The sequence below is a fragment of the Fistularia commersonii genome, chromosome 9, assembly GCF_037954325.1.
Source record: "Fistularia commersonii isolate RoL2024-O1a breed Wild chromosome 9, RoL_Fcom_v1.0, whole genome shotgun sequence".
NCBI classification, from domain to species: domain Eukaryota; kingdom Metazoa; phylum Chordata; class Actinopteri; order Syngnathiformes; family Fistulariidae; genus Fistularia; species Fistularia commersonii.
In genome coordinates, this window is record NC_141292.1 from 5979770 (window position 1) to 6007213 (window position 27444).

The 27444-nt window shown below is 41.7% G+C and overlaps 1 protein-coding gene across 2 annotated transcripts in view; it reads right to left on the reverse strand.

The window, feature by feature from the left end:
* The window catches only part of pappaa (pregnancy-associated plasma protein A, pappalysin 1a), an 82314-nt gene that overhangs the window by 7310 nt on the left and 47560 nt on the right, over window positions 1-27444 (reverse strand). The window contains exons 11-21 of one of the 2 annotated variants that reach the window (XM_086152128.1): window positions 21904-22014; window positions 21222-21357; window positions 20691-20904; window positions 17810-17984; window positions 9861-10044; window positions 9071-9272; window positions 8737-8941; window positions 7985-8132; window positions 7492-7607; window positions 4040-4111; window positions 3299-3397 (exon numbers count right to left, since the gene is read on the reverse strand). In XM_086152128.1, coding sequence (XP_086008254.1) covers window positions 3299-3397; window positions 4040-4111; window positions 7492-7607; window positions 7985-8132; window positions 8737-8941; window positions 9071-9272; window positions 9861-10044; window positions 17810-17984; window positions 20691-20904; window positions 21222-21357; window positions 21904-22014 — 1662 coding nt within the window. Of the gene's footprint in view, window positions 1-3298; window positions 3398-4039; window positions 4112-7491; window positions 7608-7984; window positions 8133-8706; window positions 8942-9070; window positions 9273-9860; window positions 10045-17809; window positions 17985-20690; window positions 20905-21221; window positions 21358-21903; window positions 22015-27444 lie in introns of both variants that reach the window. The other variant, XM_086152127.1, reaches the window with a different exon arrangement.

The window sequence follows — 27444 nt, forward strand, 5'->3', positions numbered from 1 at the left end:
TTCACAGCGGGGGGGCCAGCTGTTTCTTCGCATGACATTTTATATGGCATATACAACACGTTCCTCGCGCTGTGTGCTGTCAACAAAATAAGATTAATGTGGACAAAACAAATCAGAAGGAAAGACCGTCTGTACGGCCCTTCGGCCAAGACCGCACCAATGTTCCCCTGAGCACCTTTAGATTCAAAATTGATAAAGAACAGCTTTTCCTTGCTTTCTTTAGTTTATAAATACTTATCATTTGACAGGAGGAAGTGCCGAGACTGTCGACGATTTTATCAAGAGCCGCAAACATTGGCTTTTTCAATGCTTTTTTAGCCACAGTTTACTTACTGTACTCGGAAACGTGAGATGCCCTGCGAAACTAAACTGATCTATTTCTGATGAACATCCAACCCCAGACTTGCAGTGGAAATGACTTGAAGTTGCATCCCATTATTCCGTGTCATTGTTCCCTTGAATTTTTTTAATCGCATTCTATTTCCAATTATTTTATCTTTATTTTCACATTCAGTTGAGTTGCCTCGTGTGTTGTTCTTCTTTCGTTTCTTTGTTTTCTTGATGAACAGTATATTTCCTGACACTGAATATTATATTGATGTAGTGATAAGATATGAGACAGGGACACGATCAGGATGTTTAATTTTCAAAACTGTCGATCTTCTCTGAGGGGTTCCTGCCTTCGTGCAGAGCGGGGAGCTGCTTCCAGGATGCTTCTGCTATTGTGTGTCCGGTGAAATCAAAACAACGGTTTAGAGTGGCGATGATCAGCTCTGGTCCCGAGGCAATCGGGCCGTAAGAACAAACTCAAACATGACCCATGGCCTCCCCGCCCAACCTTAGGTTGCTTAAATGATTCGGCGGAGTCTATACTCCCATTGGGGTCAGTCAATAAAAGTGAGTTTTGTAAGTTTTGGCGGAGCCCCTGGACTGGGATGGGGCCAGAAGATGAGATAGCGTCAATCAACAGCAGTGAAACCACTTCAGGAATGAGGTAACTTCCCGGAGGGCTGCACACCAGCTTTCTTGCAGCTATTAAACATGAGATACAGTGCTCTGCATTTGATACTGAAGTTATGAATCAAGGCTCAAAAACAAAAACCATAGACCTCCGAACATCTTGTTCACTGGGGGTCGGTTTTTGTATTTATTGCTGAGGAGAGGCAATCAGTGTTATCTACAAAAAGTCTAAACAATGGTCAGAACCAAAACACACAAATGTCCTTGTCCATAATTCACCCTTCCCACAAATTAGCTGCCAAATTCCAGTGTAGATATTGACTGAATGCTAACTGGCAAGGAATAATGCAGATTCAAGCAAAAAAAGAAAACTATAAAAAAAAAAAAAAAAAAAAACGTGTTTGGCGCATGCTTCCTTTGATAACTCATATTCAATTTATCTGAGCATTTAAGGTATTATTTCCCAGCAGTGGGTTGTTTAGATTGGTTATTTATGTCTTGTTGTAGTACTCACAATGCAGACATTTGGCTGTAATGCCCCACTTGCTTAAGGATTAATGCTATCCTTCTGTGATAATACACAGAAGCCATTCATATGCATGCAGATTCACAATCTTCTCCTACATATTCTCCATACAGACAAGGAGGATACACTTGGGTGCTTCTTAGGGATAATAAATCTTCCCGAGAAAACGTAGTCGTGACAAATGCCGTTTCATATACACATCCCTATAGTAAAGGCCATACAACTGAAAAGATTGAGTTTTGCGCACAAAGCCGATTCCACATATTGTTCTTACGGTAGCTGTAAGACTGGGAGCCGCCATGGCCATCTTTGATCATATTCTGGAAAATGGCGAGGCAGTCGGTGCTTGTTGCTCCCCAAATAACATGCGAAGAGCTCTCCAGTCAGGCAGACTGACACAAACAGTGAGATACACCGACTGCAATATAAATCCAGCCAGACATACAGATGGATATGCCAGGAGTATAACAAATGTCCCCTGCCAGATCCACAGACAGAGGCCAAGCCAGAGAAGCAGATGCTGCAGCACAGAAGCGGCAATACACTTCCAATCAGATCACTGGCCAGCGGCTGGTTATCCTGAGCCAGATAAAGCCCCTCCTTAAATCAAGGAAAGTTAAAATCAAAAGGACCGAAGTTTCCGACTAAACAGCCCACCGTAGATAGGTGCAGGTGTTTATAAGCTGAAAAATTAGCACAAGCAAGTGGTAATCAAACCTCCCCGATATTGTAAGAGGCATTAGATACTGGATAAGTTATAGGTATTGGAATAAATGCATTTTACCTGCTGTCTTACTCAGGAGGAAATCAAATATCAGACAAAAAAAAAAAAAAAAAAAAAACCCACAAGATTATTGATAAACCCTGACTACTTGCCATATCTTGGATAACAACATCAGCATTCTGTCTAGATGTAATTAAAAACTGGATATCCTTGGTAGAGGTTGTTGATAATGAGTCCATAATGTCATTTTATTTCATATTTTATTATGTTTTTTTTTTCTTTTTTTTACTTTACTTATTTTTTATAACAATAAAAAGAAAGCAGTATTTTTCAAATGTCTGAGGTTTGTAATAATAGTTGGGGCTGAAAACATATAACATAGCCTACATTAAGATTTGTATGCCGTTTCCACTATTACCTACTTTGTACTGGTACATGTTATGCAAACATGCAAGTACAAACAAACGCAGGATGCGGCGCATTACAAGTTTAAATGGTTTTTACTTGTATGATGCTTTCATCATCCTGTGCTTTGACAAAGTTTCATGCCCAATCACATTCACCCATTTTCAAAACACATTCAAGGCGCTAACCAGACCATCGGGAGCTTCTTGGGGTTCAGTGTCATAACCCTTGAACATTTAGACATGAGGGGCCGGTAATCGAACCTCACTATTCTCTTATTGGAGTAACGCCACTCCACCAGCTGAGTCACGGCCGCCTCAATCTAAATTAATCTAGAGTGCTTATGTAACTAAAAAATGCTTGGGAATCCTCACGGAAGACTGTTAAGTAGCTTGACCACATGAAAGTGAAGCTTGAGTGAAGTGACTAGGACCTAAGCATGGGATTTAGGTTTGTCTTTTTTTCCTGTTTTTCCACCAAATAACTTTACATAACGTTGTAAAAGATTCATTTAAATAACACACAGTTTCATACATCGCAGACTCGACTTGGAACTCCGGTTGGTCAATCCTTCTTTGGTGAATCAGGCCTCACCATGTACTTGACAATGAAGACTCATCTTTGACTCATGAGATATGATGGACTCCTGACTCACTTTTGGGAAGTTCAAGCATGCTGCTTACCTTTTTGGTCTTGACAGTGGATTGGCAGCAGTCTCCTCCATCATAATTACAGAAGGCTCTATTGTTTACTGAATCACAGTAGTTGTCTCCCTTGAATGGCTATCACAGGAAGCAAGAAAGAGCGTGTCAAACGTAATATGGTTACCACAATAAGTATAAATTTGAATATTTAAAAAATTATTTTCTTTTGCTGACAAGACTCTTCCTCTGCAAAGTATGCTTACAATTTCCCTAATATTTCATTGTGACTTTTTGGGTCCTTTGTAGGCCAAGACCACAAATCAACCTGAGGACACCATAAACCATCCATGACACAAAACACTCGAATGAGAAGATTTATAGGGTTGCCCCTTGCCTTGCAACTACCAATCAGGTTGTCAGCTTGACATGGGCAAAATTCATGACATAATTCTTCCATACAGTGAAGTAAAATTCCTTCACAAGTAAATGCAATATTTCTAAAGTGATATCACAGCATAGCTTTTGACCTCATCAGTGGAGTATGACCTGGATATATAATGGTATCGGTATTTCATCTGCAAATGGATCTAAATGTTTTCTTGGCAAATCTTCGGGGTACATTCTAAATGTTCAATATTTGGAAAACAGTTGATGATATTTCCAGATATGTATTCCTGCATGTAGGGCGTGTATCTCTGAGGGCCAAAGCAACTCTGCATCTCTTATAAGTCAAAAAAAAAGGAACATGAAACTTTGCAAATAACAAAAAGGAGATCTCACCTCACATCCTTTGATGCAGTGAAGCAATTCTGGTTGTGGATACCACATCAGCCCCATTGTGCACACAATACTCTGTTAAAAAGAAGAAGCAGGGTTAAAAAATAATGGAGTTGAAATTAATCTTGAGTTTAATGGAAACACTTCAGGCATTTCATCCCCAATGCTTTAAGAATATTAACTGCATTTTTATTTGACTTAAGTCTCAGGTGATTTGTAATTACGCCTCTGCAGAAACACGCTACAACTTCACACGATGGGGGTTTAGGCTTCCAGGGTTCTTTTGTGGTTTTATTGTTAAGCCGATATGGACACGCTATAACTTCATTAAAGAGATTTTTCTTGTTTTTGTTTTTGGCCCGTCGGAGGGGCAAAGAGTAGAGAGAGAGACAGAGAGAAACACGCAAAGGTGAAGAGCACAGTGTTCTCAAATATCTCTGCAGAATGTGAGGAATCCCATCCCACTGTGCTCTTACCTTAAAATGCAACAGAAAACATTTGTGCGCAAGGGAGGCAGGCAGCTTGGAATGTGTACCTGTGTCCACAAATGTGTTTGTGCAGACTTTTTGTGTCTTTTTTTTTTTTTTCTAGGGGGGGGGGGGATACCACACAGGCCTGGTCAGTATATGTATATTGATTGGGCGACTAAATGAAGCAATTACAGAATTCCAACTTTTATTGTAATGCAACGCGACGTGGATCGTCGCGGGAATACTCGAAAGGGCATTTCACAGGAAAGGACCGGCTGACCTCAGATCACATCATTTCCCAGTATCCTATGCGTACCTTTATCTCACAAAGTTGACAGGATTTGTTTTTGTTGCTGCAAACTAAGGTATTTTTCATTTCAGTCCTGTCAGCAGATCAATGCAAAAGGAGGACAACTCAGCGCCGAAGCACCCGCGGCTCAACTATGATGTAGTTCTCCGTCGAACGAGGGATGGTCTGTGGCGGAGATGCATGTGCGTCCAGAAAAATGCAGGCTATGAGGACTGTATGGCAGGAGATGAGGCAGAATTGTTTTGTGATGAGATGAAACTTTGTGCAGCTACTGTACTATTGTTCCCTTTTTTCTGGTGCTCTTCCATGATGATGTCATCTAGAAACTCCTCATCCTCCCTCTCTCTCTCTCTCTCTCTCTCTCTCTCTCAGTTTTTTTTTTCCCTCTCTCTCACCAAGGCTGTAAATCATAATAATCCATGATGGTTGCCTGGCCTCACCCCTCACTATGTATGGGATCCTCACCCTTCGAAGCCTCCTGGGGCACTGATACCACATAAAAATAGATCCTTATCTCAGCGCCACCTCAGACGATGTAATGTCACATAGAAAATGACTAATTCCACAGCAAGGCCCGACAGGCTAATTTTGCTGATAAAGGGGGAGGAGGTTGCCGGAGCCCGGAGTCGTTAGAGACAGAGGGACAGCGAAAAAGAGGAAGAGATAAGTGTGGAGAAGCAGAAGATGATTCTAAGTGGGTCATGCAATGCAAACGGACAAAATGCAACAAATTAGAATTCATTCATCATTACTCATTAGGGTGGGCATTAACCATATAGTCAGCAAAGGAGGAGCAGAAATGTTCTCTGTGATATTAATCATTTGCTCAAGTTTCATAATTTGTGTCGTTACCTATAGTCACACTATCTTTTGTTAAATTTAAATTTTTGGATTTCTGTTCACCTGATACAAATCAACACATCATACATAAAATTAAAAAAATGCGAGCAACATGAAACAAATGTCTGGTAAAAAAGAAACAGTGATATAAACAGCCTTTATGTGTGGAAGAGTTGGAAGATGTTGCCGTATGAATTAAATATAAATACGATTTTATCAAAATCAGGAGACGGCACTTTTTGTGGGAAACTACAGTATTTGGGGTGCCGTCCTCTGAAGAGGTCACCGTGACTGACTTGAGAATTGGTGCCACCTACTGCTGTTCCTAATGAGCTAACCCTGAAATATAAAATGCAATTCAGTAAAATCGACCAAAATAAAAATAAAAAATCATTCCCCTTTCTTACTATTTATCGGAATTATATTTAAAGTTTGGATATTTTTTTAGATGGAAATCTACTTAATCCTTTTCTGCCCTGTTTGTTTGGAATCGGTTGTAGCGCACTCAGGAGGGGCGGTTTGTAACAGAACCTCCTAGTCACTGACATTACTGATACAAATATAATATTTTTTATTAAATATCATAATCATTTCCATAACTTATGTAAAAAAAAAAGCTTGTTTTGAAGTCCGAAGTCCATCTGCTCTTTATCAAAATGTGTGTTATCGTTTTAGTTCATAGGGGAAGCTTAGCTGTCTGTGAATATGTCCTAGATAACTGGCTATCCTTGAATAACCTCCCTTACACAGCCAGATGAACAAGAAAAAAAAAAAAAAAACCCTACCTGTATAAACATTTGCTCTTTTTTTTCCCCCCAAACATCCCACGTCTAGCGCACTTACTCCCCCGTCTCAAACAACCCCCATCCCCTCTTTACCAATTTCTCTTATCCCATCCGCCGCCCCCCTAACAGCAGAGGCTGGAGTTTTGAATTACAACGAAGCACAAATCATATCAATTACGCAAATCCATGAAAAACAGATCATTTCATGTCCTCGTGGCTCGACTCGCCCCTCTGCCAACATCCACCAAACAAAAAAAAAAAAAAAAAAAAAAAGCTGCTGACTCAGCGTGACTGTGAAACAAAACAAAAAAGTTGCGGGGGGAAAAAACACAAAAAAGAAACACAATGTCTTCCTTTTTGTAGACGACTGCAGTCTCTCCCTTGTTCCAAAACTTGCAAGTAATACCCTCGCCCGCCTATACAGCCAAAAGGGCATTCATCTGACAAAAACACTTCAAACAAATTGCAGATCATTGACATTAATCAAGTTAGACAGTGTGAGTAAAATTTGAAGAGTGGGTACAGTGGCACTTCACACACACACACACATATGCACGCACACACATTGCCCCTACTGCCAATTCTTGACTGCACCTACCCTGATTAAAATCCTAAATGACACGGTGACTGTGCGAGTGTCACTCCCGTGGGGACGAGGTGTACAGTTTTGTGCTTAATGACTTCTCCCAACATAGGCCCCAACATCAATGTCTTTCTGTCTGGCGGTTTAAGCAGTTGATACAGCTGTAAGGTATATCTCACGGAAATGAGGTCAATAAGCAGCGGGCGTCGATTTAACGCCATTACTGATGACTAATAATGTCATTAAGTTTTATAAGACCCGATGCCACGATAGTGGGGTGTTTCATGTGACTTCTGACAAGAATTTTTTTTTTTTTTTCTCTGTTATTTTTATTTCTGGTAGCAACACAAATAAATGGGGCGAGGATGTAGACACCACACGGGAAATTCCACGTCGCGGATCGCATAACTTTGTAAAATGCGTCTGTCGGAACAGCGAGGCGGGCACAAACATACAGACGGGCGTACCTTGACTTTGTGCGGGTTCCTCCAGTGCTCCTTCAGCACACTTTCCACTGTCATGTTGCTAGGGAGGATCACCACGTCGTTGTTACTCTCCCTGCACGTCAGCTCACACTCCTCACCTGTGTGTTGGTGAAAAACACCCGGACAAGTGAAGGGTATGCCAGGAACACACTCAACATTTTAAATCAGCGCTACCGAAACGGTCAACTACATTCCTCCGTCACCTCCCGGAGGTTTCACATTATTGTGATTTTTTTTTTTTTTTTTTAAGTTAAATAACTGGGGCTGAGACATTTTGTTAACACTCATAAAAATAAAAATAAAAAAACAGATTAAAATTATTTAGACGTGTACAGATGGAAAAGGAATGAGTAATGTGAATGATGGTGGATAATAGTGCACATAATAGGTGTGAGTAATAGGGGTAAAGAAAGATGACATCAGCAGTGAGACAACAGAATGGTAATTATAAAACTGTAAAGTCGTGTATACAGACCTATGCCGTGTCCTCGCTTGCATGAGTACTGAAGGCTATAATGGAGGTTTTGAGGTAAAGAACACTGGCCTTTGCTGTGCGGGCACAGGCGGAAAGACCCTGTCCAGTTTCCATCCTTCCTACACCGGATCACATTTGACCCCACAATCTAAAAGTATAGCATTGCGAGAAAAAAAGTATTATACACACACACACATACACACACACATACACGCAATATCACGCAAACAGCGGATCAAGGACACTGAGATGGCATCCTGTTGCAAAAGGGGAAATACAATCCGACTCTTATCAGGCATCCGAGCTACAGCACCTGAGAGGCAGAGCAGATTAAAAGGTGTATACGTTTCAGAAATCTGTGGCGGCCCGACTATTTTCAAAATCAATAGCCTTCTAATTGGAATGGCATTGAATTGACAAGAGCCAGGGGGATGGGGGGGTAAAAGAACTCTGTTTGCTTATAATATGAATATACTACATTACGGATGCAAGCTATCGGCCGTTTTTTTTTGTTTTTTTTTTCATTTTTACGCTTTTATGAATTCTTACATTATAATCAAATCAGCGTGGCATCAGAGCACATTAGGTCTCAGGATGATAAACGGTACGTGTGTGAAGAAGACAGAAAAGGAGAGAACATACTACTTTGTATACACGTGAAAGACAGGAGACGAGCACATAGGTAAAGTAAGAACAGAATGAGAGGAAAGAGATGGACAGACCTGCTTGCATGGAGCGTGCAGCAGCCTCACCGTATGGGCAGAGCCTCCTGTGACGCCAATGGCGGCATTACCGGCAGGATCGGAGCAGTTCAGTTTGCAGACGCTGTCAAAGCGAAAGCCGTCGCTGCAGTGATAGGAGCCGTGGAAGATGGGAGGCGGGGGATCGCAGGTCACAGGCTCGCACGCTCCTTCTAACCAGCTCCCGTCTTCTGTGCACTGGCGCTTAAATGCACGTCTAAATAGAGAGGAGAACCTCATTGATGCATGTCTGGGTTGTGCTGGATTTGTTTACGGTATTTTAATATCAAATGCGGTTGAAAAAAAAAATGCAATAAAAGAAAACAATTTTCGAAATCGGCTTCACCTCTTGGGTTTGTTGGTGACGTGGTAGCCCGGCTTGCACTTGTACTTGCAGAGAGTTCCCACTTTGAGGCCTGTTTCGTTGCACCGTTTGGTCTGAAGCACGGCGTTCGGCACCGGAGGAGGCGCCGGACAGCGGAGCTCACACAGAGCTTCGGGGAAGGACCAGAGCCCGTCTTCCAGGCAGGTAAGAGTGTTGTTTGTACCTGATGAGTAAATTAGTTTGAAATTGAGGCATCAACTAAATAATCACGTATGTATGATTCACTCAGGAAATGGTAACAAGTGCTGATGAAAGCAAAACAAAGGATTATTGGCTTAATTGTAACCTGATGTTTTCACCTCATCTAATATCTTCATCTTCATTAACAACATTATTTATGTGATCAACTTCAGGGCTACTGTATCTATGAGAGATAAAATGTTTTTCTAGTGTCAACTTCCTCTTCCTGGTTAACGCAAACAACTTTTCAATGAATTCTGGTCCATTCAAGGGATGTTATTGCGGCGCAACAACTTTCTTCCAAGATGGTTTTCTTGTCGGATACAACGGGTCATTCTATGGACAAAATCGATTATTCCAGTGCCGCATAAAGGCAGACTCTGCATCAGTTCATGGATTTTCATGTACTGAACCATACATGAGAAAAAGTCCATACAGGAAGTGTAATCTAATTTTGCATAACGTCCATCAGATAAGGTGAATATTTGTGCACTACTCAGATACTGATGCAAAAAAAAAACAAAACGTGGGTTCGTTTGTGTTTTGTGCACGTTCCGCCTATGAATCTCACCTACAAGCTGCGCAGGTTCGCGACACTGGAAGGTACTCCTCTTGCCATAAGTAGTGCCCTCCGGGAATATGAAATGGGCGGGGTGAACGTGGTATTTATCAGGCACGCCGCAGTCGACGGGCTCGCACGACACCTGTTTGTTCCACTTCCCATTTGCACATGTTATAGTCACTGACGAGTCAGACTGCAAAGCAGCAAATGTCATAATTAATAATGAGTCAGGCTGCAAAACAAGGTAAGTTATATCATAGAACTTATGCAACAAGTATAATGGCGACTATTGGATAGGCTTGAAATTACATTTGGAAAACGGTCATAAATTCACCCTCTGACTGTTTCCGACGAAAAAAAGGCAGATGGTGATTTGGCGGTCTCGCTAACAAGTCCGAAATCACCGCTTAGCCTGACAACGTCTGATTGGGCTTAGCTCGTACGTCAGTGAAGACTCAACGTCCCCGCAAGAGCTCAAGTAACTGCTGATAGCATTTGTGAGGTCAGGCGATGGCTTCAGACAACCGATATCCAACAACTGCACAATCAGCCCAAACAGATAGCAGACTGACTTTGGAGTAAATGTGACGTGCGCGCACACACACACACACACACACACACACACACACACACACACACACACACATACACGCACATGCACGCACGCAACCGCATTCACACACAGGCCTTTGAAAATAATGGCAAACTTTCTGAGGAAACTGAGGAAACAGCGGGGCCCAAAGGAAATCCATCCTTGGGGAGAACATGCAAAATCTGCAAGAAACAAACTCGGGATACAATATTTGCTGGTATGTGATTTCCTGGAATCAGAGGGAACAACTTGAATGTTTCCAATTTTTTTATTTTTTTTTTTTAATGTAATTGTTTTGTTCCCTTTTTTTTTTTTTTTTTTTTTTTTTCAAGGCTCACCAAAAAAATTTCCGGATCTTAGGTCCATTTCCTATTAGAAATAGCTATGTTTCCTGTAAATTATTTGGCTTGTGGAATGGTATTTGCAGAGATGAGACCAAAATGGGGAGCTACTGCATCATCCAAACCTCAACTGTTTTCATCCTCTTCTATTAAATAACACCATGTAACACAACAGGAATGCTTAAATTGCGAGCCGTGCCAAGACGTCTCACAACAAAGCTGGGAGAGCTTAATCATTTTGACATTTGCTTCTCGGACCAAAAACGGGAAACCTGTGTTTGTAGCATGAATCACATTCTATTCCTGTTTTTCTTTCAAGAGGGGCCAAAATTAAAGGCCACACAAGCTGGACTCACTTAGCATCACATATTTATTGCTTCGGGACCCTTTTGTCTCTGCCCTTATATTGCTATCTTAAATCTTGATCTCATCATATCGTACTTCATAACCAATCAGTTTTTATCAGCGTAAGTGATCTCTTTTCATATTTGGATTCCCAACAAAGTGAGCGACGTCGGGCATCATATGCGATCGCTTGCTGCAAAAATGGTTTCAATTTGGGGGAAGTCAGGTAATGAGGCCGGCATGGGAGAAAAAGCTGAGGCCTGTATTCCGTGTTAATATGTTGACAGAAAGAATGAAAGAAATGTATCGCAGATATTCCAGTTCGTACCTCTCCTCTATGACTAATGGTCTTTTTGCGAGTGTTTTGAAGTTAATAACCGTACCCTTACATGCATTACATTAAGTAAACTATACTCAATACTCATAATTTGCTAGTGAGTTAAAATGAAATTTAACCTGACATCGCCAGACCACTTTTGCCAGAGCAAATAAAACACGCTCGAGCAGATTTCTCTCCGGTTCCCAGGCTGACTAAAAATTGGCTCGAATCCGAACCTTTCATCTGCATTTTTTTTTCGTTTTTTTTTTTTTTTTTTTTTTTTCTGGGGGGGCAACGAGGCTATCACACTTGATTGCAAGCAGGCCGTTGATGGACAAAATTCCTGCGTTATCAGTGGATTTGTTTTAGAAAAGCAAATTGCTTTCGATCGGCATTGATACATTTATGCGAGCCCCGTCAAAAGAAGATGTTTTCTTCAGAAATCCCCCTTTCGGTCAAATGTCCGTTCACACAGTGGACATCAACAAGCGAGCAATAATTGACATTTGATGCAGTTTCGGAGGGGAATATCAATATAAAAGTTGAACCGAATTCTTCGTTAGACTTTCTCAACAAGTGGCTGTTTGTATTGGTACAAGTATTAAATGTAGTTACCTACATTCTGAGCTATATTCCCGCTTTGCATCGTGCATGTATCCCTCCACAGTCTGCAGGAATTCACCATGCACTGTTGCGTGGCAGCGTTGACCGCAACGCACGTAGATTTGTAGGAATTTTCCTACCTTTAAAACTTTTACAGCCGACCAGTTCTCCTCCAGTAGTCATTTTAACAACCTTGGCTACCTCGCCTAATCCAGACAGTTGCGCTAACCAGCCTCTTCCTTCACAACGCCGAACGTGTTTCATCCTCAAACACGCAAACACTTTCACGCTCGCAGAATCCGGATTAAGAACTCACAGTTAGATATTACCATGGTGATTTTTGGCCTGATTATATTTGGTTATCATTGGCCGGTCCTTATGGAGAGGCCGTATTTTATTTTTGGACGTAGTAGTATGTGTTTTACTTAGAAAACGACTCTGGAAATGCTTCTTAAATATGCTCGAACGCTCGACGTAGAATAATGAGAGATTTGTGAGTGTAACCAGGAAAAGAAGATCAAGTAGCCGTGTTTCAAAATATATAAACATCTGGAAGACAATGATACCTTTTTTTTTTTTGATAACCAAAACAGATGACGGCGGTTTGTTACCGAGGTGTTAAAAACCACCGTCTGACAGTTTTATTTTGAGTGGAAACATTAAGACTTCTTTATTAATGATACTGAAGATTCTAAATCAAAAAGATGGCCAACTATTTCCAGCTGTAAACACAGTCAATCGACAGTTGAAAAAATAGTGACCCTTGTTCTATTAGGATGATGGGCTTTGTAACAGTTTTATCACACCACATGACACATTAAGAATAACTGGTAACAGCCATGTAACTACAACTTCTGAGACGGGATCCATTCGTCAAACATCGGCGGAGAAACATGAGCTTTGAAAAAAGGGAAATAAAATCTTCTCCCTTCATTTCTGATCTTGTAAGTGTGATTTCATGGTAAATGACAAGTTCGATTCTGACAGGGGGGCCTTCTGGTGTGGAGTTTGCATGTTATACCCTGCGTCTGCTCGGGTTTCAAAGTACAAAAACATGCGCTGGGTTCATTGGAAACCCTAAATTCCCCAGAGGTGTGAATGACAGAATAAATGACTGTATGTCTCTATATGTGACACTGTGATTGACTGGCGCCCCGGCAAGGTGAACCCTTGGCCAGCGACGGCTGGGATGGGCTGACGCTCCCCCACGACCCTGAGGATAAACGTTACGGAGAGATGCGTGAACGTCTCGGTTTATCCAGTTTCAAAGCACTTTACACTAAATGGTAAATACTCACACAACAATGGCGGCGGAGCTGCCAATGCAAAGCGATAAGCAGGCAAGGACACTTGCTGGCAGTTGAAGATTTAAAATATACTTTATAATGCTTTTGAATCTGAGCATTCATTTTTGGCCGCTGCCTTGATTAAGGTGTTGCAAAATACATTCAACACCCATAAAGAATGACTTCCTAAACCTGTATGACACCTATGTATTTACTATTTGAGCTGCATTTTAAACGTCTCCCAAACTCATTTTACAACATTTGCGGACGGGTGCATTTGTCTTTGTGAACGCAGCTTCGTGCCAAAGGGAATCAAAAAGGCCCAGAAAGCGAGAGTTGACAACCAACCACTGTAATTGCCACGGGATCGTTTACTATAAAATATGAGGCAGAAGATGGTCTCCTGGATGCAGGACAAGGTGATTATTGTGATAGGAATTATGCAAGCTTAGTATCACTTTACTAAGCCACGTTCATTTCGGTTACACGCCGCTAACATTTGCTTAAGCAATGTTAACATGATGGATTTATGTGCGTGGGCCCAGTGTTTGCTCCACGCTCCAAAGTATCCCTCCTTCCATGACGCCTGCTTAATTTAATGCGGGTATGGAGTTTTTTATTTGTGTTCCTATAATGATGAGCTATTAAACCCTAAAATACAGCGTGTTGCACAAGACATACATGACAATTTTGCCTCATACAACATGCAAACTACAACCCTGGTGTAAAGATGCTTATGACAAATACACTATGAAAATGAAAATGTTGCCATTGGCAATATGCCCTTTTATAGGCCATATTTATATTCAACGAAAAGATCCCTGGAATGTCAAATGACTAATACTGCTATTAGACTGACCGCAATAGCATTCAGCCAGAACGATTTATGTGGCAGGTAGGATTATGAGCTCCAACTTTGATAAAACCTGAGTAGGGTCTCTTTTGCGCTGTCCTGGAGGGGATTGTTTTGTAGACAGCGGCGGTTCTGTGGCGTTTCTTTTAAATCACAGGTTCAAGTTCATGTAAGTTTGCCCTACCTGTCTCCACGCCAGACGACAAATAAGACTATAGTGCCCCTTAAAGGAAATGCTGACAAGAAATACTGCAGAAATTGGCTTTCACTGCGCCAGTACTCTGTGTTCCCTCAACACTTCAAAGAAAGAGATAGACAAACCAGACAGCAATAAACCACACGTGTACGATTCAAGCAAGTCCGGGAAACAGATTTGTTCTGAGGACAGTTTTATCCAAAAGGCGATGAACCGATATAACATTACTTGGAACAAAAACGTAAGTGGATGATGACCGAGACACGGTAATATTTCACGCTACGCTGTTTTTGCGCAGATGTGCAGAAAATAAAAGAAAACCGGCTGGGGTGAAGTGAATCTCGGGTGAAGTCTGAACATAATTTAGCAGCGGATTCAGCGATTGACCATCAAAACTGACCCACTTTTTAGTTCATTAATTCATTTATACATTATCTACACCCCTTATCCTGCACTCAGAGGCTAATGCCAGCTGTCATTGGGCGAGACATACAACCATTCACTCTTTCATTCACAAGTTAATGACAGACATACAACCATTCATTCTCTCATACATGCGTTATATGGAGACAATCAACCATTCACTCCTTTATTTCCATGTCTGGGCAATTTAGGTTCATCAGTTTGAGAGAGATGGCGAATCTACACACAAAGATATCCTGGCGGATAACCAGGGACCTTCTGGATGTGATGCAGAAGAGCAAACCACCGCACCGCCTATTTTTAAGGTGAAAAAGAACTTTATTTAACCTTCTCTGAATACATTGTCACATTTTGATTTCAATAATTGGGCCCAGTTTGAATGGTGTGTGTGTGTGTGTGTGTGTGTGTGGGGGGGGGGGGGGGGGGGGGGGGGGGACAGTTATTGAACCTTTTAATATCTATAGTCTTCATTTATTCATTCATTCTCTCATATGCTGTCAAGTGGTTGGAGTAGCTTTGAGGCATCTCAGCAGACAATAACAGCCATGTACACTCAACCATGTTACTTTAAACAGAAACGCATCCAAATGGTGCAATCTGTTCCTGAACCAGGACAAAAAGGATGACAAGAGATGACTGACAGTTCCTGATAGCTGGAAAATTGTGCTTTTGTATTTATGAACCCTGATTCAGTATTTCTATCACAAACTGTTACACTCCAGTGGAATAGTGGGTCATTTGGTAATGTTGTATTAAACGGGATTGACTTATATGTGGCCAAATTGTTTCTTTTTTTGCATAGACCTATAAGTTATGGCTTTTGGAAAGGCTCCGCCACCATTCCAGCACGGGAAAACACATCACGTTGCACAGGTTGTTCTTTTTTATATCTTTTGACATTAAAAAGAGGGACTTGGAAATCATTAATAAGCGAGAAATAGAGGGCTCTCTATCTGCGGCAGGCAGGTCGAGTTCAAACGCTGTCGTATTTTGTTTTGGTAATTATAACCGGTTTGTCAGCAGGTTCACTTTGCAGCATCAGCTCAATTACCAACAACATGCGGGCTCAATTACGGGCCGGCACCCGATAACAGGGAATCGTAACCAGTCCAGTTGCACTTGATCACCGAATGCATGAAAGAATGATATTAAAAGATGGTATTAAACATTCTCACGTACATTTACCGGGGTGATAATTCAACAGAAAAGGAGGTGAATCTCACTGTAAAGTCAGTTTAATTATTCAAAATGAGAGGCCATATCTTGGCACATTTGGTATTCTGATATCTAAAGTTTAAAATGAGCTCATTTGGATTCCAACATATTTACATTTAAGCCCTTAAAGAAAGTAATTGGAACGAACAGCTAAATGCTAATAATTTAATATCGGACCAACAAAATGACCTCATGTCTTTGAAGAAAAGTGAATAGATGACAAAAGTTATTAATAAATGGCGGCTCCTCTAAATACCCTTGAGCTGTCCGTCATCATTTGCTGTGAATCTTTGCAGCCGAAAAAACTCCTATTCAGCACAGCCCCACTGACTTCTCTGTTCTACACCGTCCCCCTTCACCCCACTTTCCCTGCTCTTTCCGTGCCTCACCCTTTCTGAAAAGCATAATTTATCGCTAAAAGAATTGGCATTGATGAATAGCCACATAGTGCACTGTCAATCAAAATCTAATGCAATTAGTAGTCTGTGCAGACTCAATGGGGTACCATTCTAATGGTATTTGTACATACTGTATGCATGCATTTGGTTGTAAGTCTGCTTTTTTTTTTTTTTTTTTTTTTTTTTAGACACACACATGCACACACACTTGGAATGATCCCTGCCGGTTCATGTATGAGAGTTCCCGATTCAAGGAAAAATCAAGGAAACCAGTGGACGAGAAACATATTGTTTAGGTCAGAATCCACAACGGATACCAGTGAAGTTATTATATCACTTTTACTGTGCGGCTTCTTTCACACGCACGCACACAAACACGCACGTGGGCTTGCAGAAGCCATACTTAAGGACTAAATTTACCTTCCCCCTGAACCTCCCATCTATTTTCAGGACCATTGATAGATTGTCTTGCAGACTGCTTTATAGAGCCATGAAAAGGATAAAGAATTTATATGGCCTTTACAGCAGCTTGGAGCCAATCCAAAAGGTTTATGATGTAGTGTCAGCTACCCTGTTTGTTTATTTACTTGTGGTGTGTGCATGCGTACACTTTATCAGTCTATATCTGTCTCCTGTTTTGTAATTGTGTGTGTGCGTGTGTGTGTGTGTGTGTGTGTGTGTGTGTGTGCGCCTGTGTATTTGCATGCACGCACGCAAGCGTGTGCCGCTGGCTGGCTGAAGGCAGCGGCGAGCGTTTGCCCTTTAACAGTCACTTGAGTTTGTCTGTGTGAAATGAGCAGGGATGGAGCGCGGGAGGGAGAGGGAGCAGACACTATACGATGATGTCATCGTCCCGGCGGAGAGGCAAAACATAGTGACTGTTTGAGGTGATGGTGCAGCATGCTTGACAAAAGGCTACACACTGTTAAGTCTGTGCTTGTGCGGAATATGTGGCGTGTGTGGGTCTGCGTGAGCACATTTTGCGTGTACATGTACGGCAAAACTGGCAAAAAGAGGCAACCTGGACCTCTCCGCTCTTCAGTGCAACACTTATCTACCTGTATGTTCACGATGTGATTCTCCCCGGAGGCTCGCCGTGCGAAGCCTACTTTTTTTTTTCGCAGGTGGGAAAATAAGTGCAAAGATGCAGAAGACAGCAAAAAAAAAAAAAACATGTTGGTTCGGCTTTTTCGCCGCCATTTGCGTGTGCTGAAGTTTACATGACGTAACGTTTCTGTGTGTCTCGATTCACACGCGTGTTTCTTTAAGCGGTTGAAAAGCTTCGGCACTGAAGTGTTTGCATATGCACGTTTATGCATTTTTACCCGTCGAGCTCTTTAATTGCCGTGCTTAAACACACGTGCGAGCAGCGTGGCTGTGTCTTTACCTGGCTCTTGATGATGTCATCGTCCTGATGGACTTGCAGGACGTATCCAGAGTTGCAAGAGATGGTGCAGCGGTCTCCATTGTAGAAGTGGCGGCCGGCACTACTGCATTTGAGCTCTGCATTGCGGATTAGAGGTTCCTGGCAGTCAATGGCTTCACACGAATAATGTACACAACTACGAGGGAGCGTGTGTGCGTATCGGGGGTGATAAAAGAAAGTGAGAGAGGAGGAGAGACATAAAGAGAAAAAGAAACTAAACACCACATTCAAAGTTATAACCAACATAAATTTAGAGTATAAAACAACACTGCAGATAGTCAAACATGGAAGCACTCAAACATTTACTCACAAACAAGAAAGCTATGCCTTTAGTCAACCACATCCATCCATCAATGACTGCTTAACATATCAAATCAATAAACCACATGGAAAAAGATTCCCATATTTGCTATGCACATGAGGGGGGCGGTGTCTGTGTGAGCACAGTAGGAAGAGTGTATTTGTGAAATACAGCGGGCAGGCTACAGTGGCAGTGTCTGGCCAGAGCTCTGTGGTGGTAGCCTGATGTAGAAGGCATTTAATGCTGTTGGATTGCCTGGATGCCCTGGGCAGCGTTTTACAGCTTTCTACAATAAAGGGTTCCCTCATGCAGTAGTCAGAGCATGTGTGATTTTGTGTGTGTGTGTGTGTGTGTGTGTGTGTGTGTGTGTGCGTGTGTATGTGTGTACATGCCCATGTGTGTTTGTGCGTGTGTGATTTTTTTTTTTTTTTCTTATGCATGCATTATCATTTATTTGATATCTATTAAAACCTCTTTCTTTACTCTGATTCACTCTCCATCCCTGTTATAACACCACCAGTAGTATATTAAATGAAAGCAATAAAACGAAAATTAAAATAGCTCACGTTGACTGAAACCTCAGCCGAGCAGGTGAGGACCATATGGGGGGGGGGGGTTCTTAATTTTAGGCTTTTTAAGGACAAAGTAGGAAAGCTTTTTTTTTTTTTCTTTCTTTTGCACACGCTTTGGTTTGGAACAAAATGTCTTTGTGGTTTTCTGCTAGTCACTCTGGAATTTCTGACATAAATTACAATTAACTACCTGGAAAACTATCCCCTCCCCTGCAAATGAAAAGTACAGTATACACCACGATAAAAAAATTAAATAAAAAAAAAACTAGTATGTAAGACAAAAGAAAGAAAAAAAAAATGTGCAGACATTGTAATGTTAATAGCTCCTGCAGTTGTTAACAACTCGGGGAAAAAAGGGGATGTAGTGTTTTGTGGAGGCAAAAGTATTACGGGAAATGTGCTGCACGGCCAAGGAGAATGAGAGAAGAAAAGCAGGAGTTGGAGGCACAGAAAGGGGAGAAAGAAGAGGGAGATGGCAAATACTTAGAAGCGAGGGAAGATGACGTGAAAGCGGAGGCAGAGAGGACAACACGGGATAGCAGATATGATGAAAAGGGTGGAGGAGGGGAGATGTGGAGAGGCACGGCAAGGGACCGGGGAATGAGGAGGGAAAGAAGACAGAGCGAGGCAAAAAAAATGGAAGAGGAGAGACAAGAAACTTGGAGAGAGAGGTGAAAACAACATGGGCAGGAAGAGAGCCAGGATTCTTGACGAATGTTGCAAGGACAAACTAATAAGTGATGCATTCTGATAATGGTATATTGTGATATTGCAGAAATATTGCAAAAAGAAAAAAAAAATAAGGCATGTTTGGAAATTTGATGGGGTGAAAGAAAGGCAAGTCAGCGAGAACTCCGGTTGAAAGCCACCAGTCTGTGTCTCTGTGAGTGTGTGTGTCTGTGTGTGTGTGTGTGTGTGTGTGTGTGTGTGTGTGTGTGTGTGTGTGTGTGCGGTGGCAAATTATTTCCTGGCTGATGAGGATGCACAGCAGTTTTAATCTATTTAGGTGCTCTTGGATGTATCACTGGCAAGAAACAAAAGCCACAAGCAGCTCTATCTCCCCACACAGATCCCATGACCAACCACTCTTTGTGCATCGTGTGTTTATTTGTGCATTTGGTGTTGAAGGGACTGCGGCGGCATCACCAGTATAAATTGCTTCATGCGTGACGGTGGTGTGGTAATTGGTAAATTGTGACTCTGTTTGAGAGTGTGTGGTCTGACGGGGCTATTGGAAAGACGTGATTTGACATCCTATGGCCAGAAGTTTCAATGAAAAGTACTAGAACTTGACAATGTTTCGCTAAATTAGCCCTAAATGCTCAGAAATGCCGTTGGTGATTGTGGATGTTATCTTCGCTCTTGTTCCCTTGGTTTTGATCCTTGTTTTTCCGCTGTCTACATTTTTTTTTTTTTTTTTTTCATGAACCAAACATTCAGTGTTGGACTCTGTGTGTCTGATTCTGTATTTTATATCACAAATTACATTTCAATATGCATATTATAATTATATTTATGTTTCATTAACCTGACAGCTAAGCAATGTATTAAGAATGACTGTGATGATATTTGACTGAAAAAGGAAAACTGTGTTTTTCAATGCATGTGCTTGTTTGTCACAATGGGATGCAGAGGTTTCATATTCCCTACCTGCCTGTCAAGTGTCGGGAAATGCTCTACCTTAAAAATTGTTTATTTTAGCCATCTATCCTTAAATTTATTAATCCACAACAGAAATAACTGTCATATTATTTTCTGCAAAGCTGAACCATTTGCAATACTCTCATGGCAACAACAGCGTCAATCACCTAAACATCCTGTCCGATTCTCTTAAATTCTATAGAGCTTCAGATATGTATGTAGGCAATGTGGCAACATGAGTAAATTTATATGATTTTTTTTTTTGCTTTCACATGCACGCCTATGGCCTCACACACAACAGGTGGATTGCTGTATCTCTCAGCCTTACCTCTGCCCCGTGGGGTTATAGATCTCATTGCTCTGGCAACCACTTATCGTGATGGGGTCGAAAGACTGGAAGGAGCGCAGGCCGACGCCCGAGATGGCCACGAGGCGCGAGACGAAAGTGACCAGGATAGACTTAGTGTGGTAGAAGGCCACAGACAGGTCGTGGCTGACCGGGATCACCAGCGGGTTGTTGCGGCAGCTGAGGCGCCACTCGCCTGCGAAAATGACATTCGGATTTAAATGATGTAGTGCATCGGCATTGGAACGCGACCACATTTAACCCTAGAACACTAACGTCGGGTGATTTTCATTGTGTTGCCATTGTGTTTTATGGGACCTTGGGTAGCTTCAGGCTGCTCACTGATGTTATTAATTGTATGTTTGTTTCCCTCCTCTCATCGGCCCATCTATAAATTGTTGAAAACTGAATTTTATCCAGGATATTGTATTGGGTAAAATATAAGTGGTGTTACTTATTTTAACGTTGGTGCTCTAGGGTTAACGTGAATAATATAGTTCCTTCCTTTCTTACCCAGACTATGGATGCCTTCTTTGGTGTCCACCAGCTGCACAGTGATGTTACACTGAGTCTGGTCGATGTAGCCGGTTCCATCAGCCGCAAGGTGAATAATTACGGCGGCGGCCACCATCGGATGAGAAAAGTGTGCCTAGATGAAGTCATACAAAGAATTAAAACATGCTATCTCTACATTTTTTTATATTTCCCTCAAAAGATACCTCCAGATGGTTTAATTTCCTGTACGCCAACAAACTGTCATCCAGTTGTTGTTTTTTTTTCTGTTATCAAAATAAAAAACACATGTTGATGACGTTGTCTGATCATAGTATCATAAATCAGTATCGACAAGACAGCAGTGCAGGGGTTCTTTCAGCACCCGTAATGATGCAGTTATGTAATATTTTGCCGCGTGTTACACCGGCGTTGTCTAACGGTGGGAAACTCCGTGACAAAGTCGACTGAAAGGCAAATACATGAATTTATCAGACTGCGGTGCAAATTTAAAAGCCGTCCGAGTATCTTGAGTTTCTTTGAGTCACTTAATAAAATCTCCAATTTCCCTTCCTTGCTCGTATTTTTCTTTTGTGCGACTGAAATGCATGCTTACCCTTATTACATGACAAATATTATCGCTTCATTAGACATGATTGTTGTTTTTGCATGTAGAACGTTCTTACGTCCTCAGAAGTCCTACCTTGAGCCAGTAGTTGGGGTAGCCCCAGGAAGTCTTGTGGGACTCACGGCAAGGGAACCATGCATACTGAGACACGCCGTCAGACAGGTCAAACACCTTGGACTGACATGTCTGCGGAGAAATAACAGGGGGAATATAAATGTTCATTTCAAGCGCCTCCTCCTGCACTGGAAAGGGACGAGAGGGCTTTATCGCCTCTATTCTAATGTTTTACCTCTGCCCCCGTCCGGCAGAAAAACAACAACCGAGACAAGGAACACTGGAAAGATCGCTTACTCAGGGATGTTAAGCAAACAAACAAAAAAGGCTGCAACTCTACTGGGGAATAGCTTATTTTTCTGCTGGTTTGGCAAGTCGGAGACAGATACGTTTACGCTGTTTGCATAGAGCCGCGCGGCGCTGTCCCCGGTTCTGAATGGAGTGAGAATCAATGAAGAGGAAACTTCAGGCAAAAAAAGAAATTGCCAAAAAGAAATAAAAAAAAAAATCAAATAGATAAACGAAAACAAAGCGATGAAGCTGACATCGAGAAACCGACTGTATCAAAAATAAATAAATAAATTTCAAAAAAAATGATTGCATATCTTGGAAAATCTGTCTTCTGGTATTTCTTGTTTTAGATGGCAGTGGAGTAACTCTTGCTCTCCGGCAAAGTCCTGGAATTTAAACTTTTTTTGTCATGCAACATGTTTCCACACTTGTGCTGCATGGACAATATACCCATTATTAAAAAAAAAAAAAAAAAATGGTTTGATAATCACAAAAAAGATATATCAATACTATATATTCTGGTCTTTTTCCAACTCCAATCTCTGTATACCTAAGCTCAACCCTTGGAAAAGTTATGAGTTTTCATACTGATTTAAATTCCAATAAACATTCGTTAAGTAGCTCAATAACACATGGACATACTGTAGTAACGGTGTCAATTTAAATACACTGGCTCGCATTCACCTTCTCACACTGCAGAGCCGCCACGCAAGGTGCTGACCGGGCCATCGGGAGGAACTCGGGATCGGCGTCTTGCCCAACGACGCTTCAGCGTGCACACAGAGGATTGAACTGCCCGCCTTCCCCTAGCATGGGTGCCCCGCTTTGCCAACGATGCCACAGTCGTGCCAATGTGCCCCGACTTTTTCATCTTTATTTAAATCATACTAGTGTCTGTCATGCTAAGTCTACCAACTAGACCCCCTTGAGGACTTTTCTGGAGGTCACATAAAATACAATATGCGTCACAAAGCAGCCCATTATGCGGTTTGTGTTTTAGCTGCCATAGTAACACGATGGGTCTCCTTCACAACACGAGATGTTGTTTGAGGTTTCATTGTCATCGTTCCTATAGTTGTTTGACACTAAGGAATTAATTAATATTCAGACGTTGAAAAAGTTGCCAATTTCCAAACAGATGGGGTTCATTCATTCATTCTATATGTTTAGCTGCACTCAGCATGGTGGGGGTGTGGGAGTTAGCCACAGATAGAATGTTATAGCCATTCCTGCATCATCTATAGGCATTTAACCATTCACCTCTTCATTCACGTGCACTATGGAGCTCTCTCATCCAAATGTCTGGGCAAAATGAGCCTCCTGCTTGTTTTTCAACTAGAGGTCGAAAACGTGAAACTCCGTGGACCCCCACGGAGACACAAGGACAACATGAGGACAGAAAGGCCCCGTGTTGGAATTGAACCAGGGACCCTCTTGCTGTGAGCTGGGAATGTGAACCACTGATGGGGTTATAAAGGTTAAAACAGTCCTTAATTCCACGATAAAGCTGGTATTTAAAGCAATGTTTTTTTGTTTGTTTTTTTTTGTAAACCATTTGCTCTGTGTAAGTAAAATATTCAAATTGAAGCACTTCTCACAGAAAAATGGTTGGAATGAAGAGAGGATGAGTTAATGCTACGCACCAAACAGGGAAAAGGGAAAGAGGGGCAGAGAGAGAGGTGAAAAACAGACAGTGACAAAAGACTATTGAGCAAAGATAAACAGGGACGAAGGTGGGGGAGGGCAGATACCCAAGGACGGTGAGTTTCGCCCGCTGCCCTGAGCTAGTGAAATGAGACACCAGTAACATGAGAGTTCTGCTAAAGAGGCTACTGTAAAATCCTGCCACCGTGGAAAACTGGCCAGACCACCTATCTTCCCATATATCTGTCCCCAGAATCTGTTGACGTGACCTTTCTGCTCTGAGCTGAAGCAGCAGAAATGCAGAAAATGCAACGCAAATGTGAATGCAATTCTACAAAATGCTTAAATGTTCGGTGTCCTTGTGCAGCCGGACGGTTAGACCGCTGTTTGATGCATCGCCAGCAACTACAGATTGAAGCGCAACGCTCAGGTTTGTCTGGGATTGAAAAGGAAACAATAACGCTGTCGGTATCTGAGCTGAATAGGGACAATTAATCGCTATTTCACTGAGGAATGAGAAAATCAAAATGAAAAATATAAAGTTTGACCGCCTTTTTGGGCAATGCTAATGACTCGACCCGTCTTTATGTCGGATTTTCAACATCCTCCTTCCCAACTTCTTCTCCTCGAGGCTTTCCTTGCTCCTCCGCTAGTGTGTTTTTCTAACAACCCGGTTTAATCAATTAACACCCTCTTCCTCCCCAAGTCTAGATCATAAATCAAGAGTTCTGATACCGGGCGAAAATACAAAGTAACCGTTGTTGCTTCACATTCTCTTTTCTTTTTCTTTTTTTTTTCTTCATTAAAACACAATATCACAGTCTAGTTCCAATAAAATATATCTAAATGCCAAGTCAACATCACAAGGGCCAGGTCTGTAATTCCAAACAGTCTCTCGCAACAACATTAAACGAGCATTTCCTCCGTAACTTTAATAATAAACATATTTTAAAAATCCCAATCACACTTTCTCCAGCTACATCGTAAGCCTTTTTTTTTTTTCTCGCGTCTGACCTTTACCAAAGCTTTTTATCATTACCTCTTTGGTCGAGATGGGAGAACATTAGAGAAAAAGGAATTAAATGAGTGGATAAAACATAATGAATGCAGACTTTTCCACATGTGGCACAAGTCGCTGGATGGTTTAATAAGACTGGAAACTGATGCGAATCATATGCCGTGGCCCTCAAAGCTGCGAGAAATGAAACCTAATGATCACCTTGAGGTGATTCTGACATATTGGCAGACTTCGAAAACGGTGGTTGAGGGAACGTCTTCTGAAAGAATGGCACTCAACGTTCCAGAGACGGCGCAGACTCCGAAGACTCTACGCTAAATCACTCAGAGGCATTTCTTGGACCTGGTTGCGACCAGACTTTCAACGACGACATTTTGAGTGCACGAAGAAGTCACAATCCAACCCATCACACGGGTCACTGATGAAGAATCCACGGAAAGATCAGCAATCTTTACCCAGTAGTCATGTAGCGTCTGCTGTTTGCAGGACAGAGGACGCATTGATCGTTGCTGTGGTGACCTTTCAGCACAAGGATGGCCACCAGGGACCACGAAGTTTGGTATTTTAAAGATGCCATCACCCTGGGATGTCGGGTTTGTATTGCGAGCTAGAATCGGTCGGTAGAGCGGCCGTGCTTCCAATCAGAAGGTTGGCGGTTCAGTTCCCAGCTCCTACTGTCCGCATGCTAAAGTGTCCTAGCGCGTTGCATGGCAGCTCAACCGCCATTGCTGTATGTGCATGTGTGTGTGTGTGTGTGTGAATGGGTGAATGCTATCTAGTGTAATCTCCACCAAAACTTCTTCACCGTCCTGTGGGAAGATGACATCATGTCTGATCTTGCGCAAATATGGTTAGTTACTTAACAGTAACTAAGCAAAATGCTGACCTTCGTTAAATTGTGACAGTCGACTAAATTCGCAGATGTTTTGAGCAGCACAAAAAGGATGTTTAAAAATACTGGTAAAAAAAAACAATAAAAAAAAAAATAATAATAAAATAAAATAAACATAAAATAAATGTTACTCTACTCCATTCCAGTTCAGTCATATTTGAATGTGTGACTTGGACAAGGTCTTATCTGAATGTGATTGGTTTGCAAAAACATGGACCAAACATTTCTTGTGCATTCCTTTACTTACTAAAACTGCAGTAGTCCAAACTAAACTTTAGACTACTCAAGACCATGGATTATCATTTCTGTGGTTCCCCTGTGCTATTATCAGGTGTTATTTAAGAACCGAGGTGAATGCATTCCCAAAAGTAACTCCCCGAGGGTAGTAAAAGGCACACACATCGATCAGCGCACCGAGAAGAGAGGGACCGAAGCCCAGAAACATTTATAGCACTCACTTTATCACAGGTTAAGTAACAAAACCCGATCACTTTACACAGAATTTGCAAGCTCAAAAACGCAAGGCTACAATTATTGTTATCCAATGGTTACTTAGCAACCAGACAGTGGGGCAAGCAGCATTGCAAGCAGCATTGCTTGCCCCATTACACTAAAAGCGGCACGAAACACACTTGTATCGTAACAGTGTAAAGCCCGTGGAATGAAACATTAAGCGGGGCCTGGCGTTTCGCTAATCTGTGTTTCTCGTGTTCTTTCCGAACTTTTCAGGCAGACCCCGAAGTCATCACGATCGTAAGTCTAGGATACGATCCTTTCCCCGATATTGACCTTTTGTCCACTAGTCTAACCTAGACTTAACCACACTGACAAATTACCGTTAAGTATTTTCCACTATGGCCCATCACAATTCCTTTTAAAAGAACTGTTGAGTTAACCAACTTTTTTTTTATAAACCTGCATGACATATGTGACAACGTAACTCCGTCTTTGCATTGCTGTGTTTGTTTTTAGTTCCGCCACAAAACCCGTTGTGCCGCCGCTATGTAATGCCGCAGCCGGAGGTCACTTTGTTCACGGTTACGTGAATTTCACGATCTGAAACTGAAAGTTCTCGGTCACAGATGTAATGAAATGATCCGAATATTGTTGGTGTGACTATATTGTCATGTTTATGCAGGCATTTAATAACAACGCATTACTACCTTATCACCAGCGGATGGTGGTAATGTACCTCAATGCTGCTTGAGAAAACAACACTAGGCGACACAGGAAACAGGGGGCGGTAGTACTTAAGAAAAATTCACGTTGTCGAGTGCCGGAGGCACAATGACAACATGATCGAAGTCTTATTTGCAACCGATTATAACAGGTTCTTTGATATTAAAGAGGAACTCAGATTCTCCACCTGTCTTCACCCTTATCAGTTCTCAGTATTGAAACACGTGCAGAACATTAAATTTGCCAATTTTTTTTTCCATGATGTACCATGAGTATGTGTATTTATATGCGCTTTTTAAAAGGTTCAGTGAATTCTATTTTGGAGAAGAAATCAGATAAGCAGCGCATTGGAACTCTGTGTAAAAAATTCTACGAGTCAGAGTTGCGAAAACCGTGAACGTGTTTTTGTGAGTGCGCTGCAGGCTCTGGAAGAGCAGCTGAACGGTCTCCAATGAAGTGAATTTTAGTATTATCTTTAATTGACTACCCTATCTTTAGGTATTATCCAATATGCATTTAGATACTTCCAACACTATTT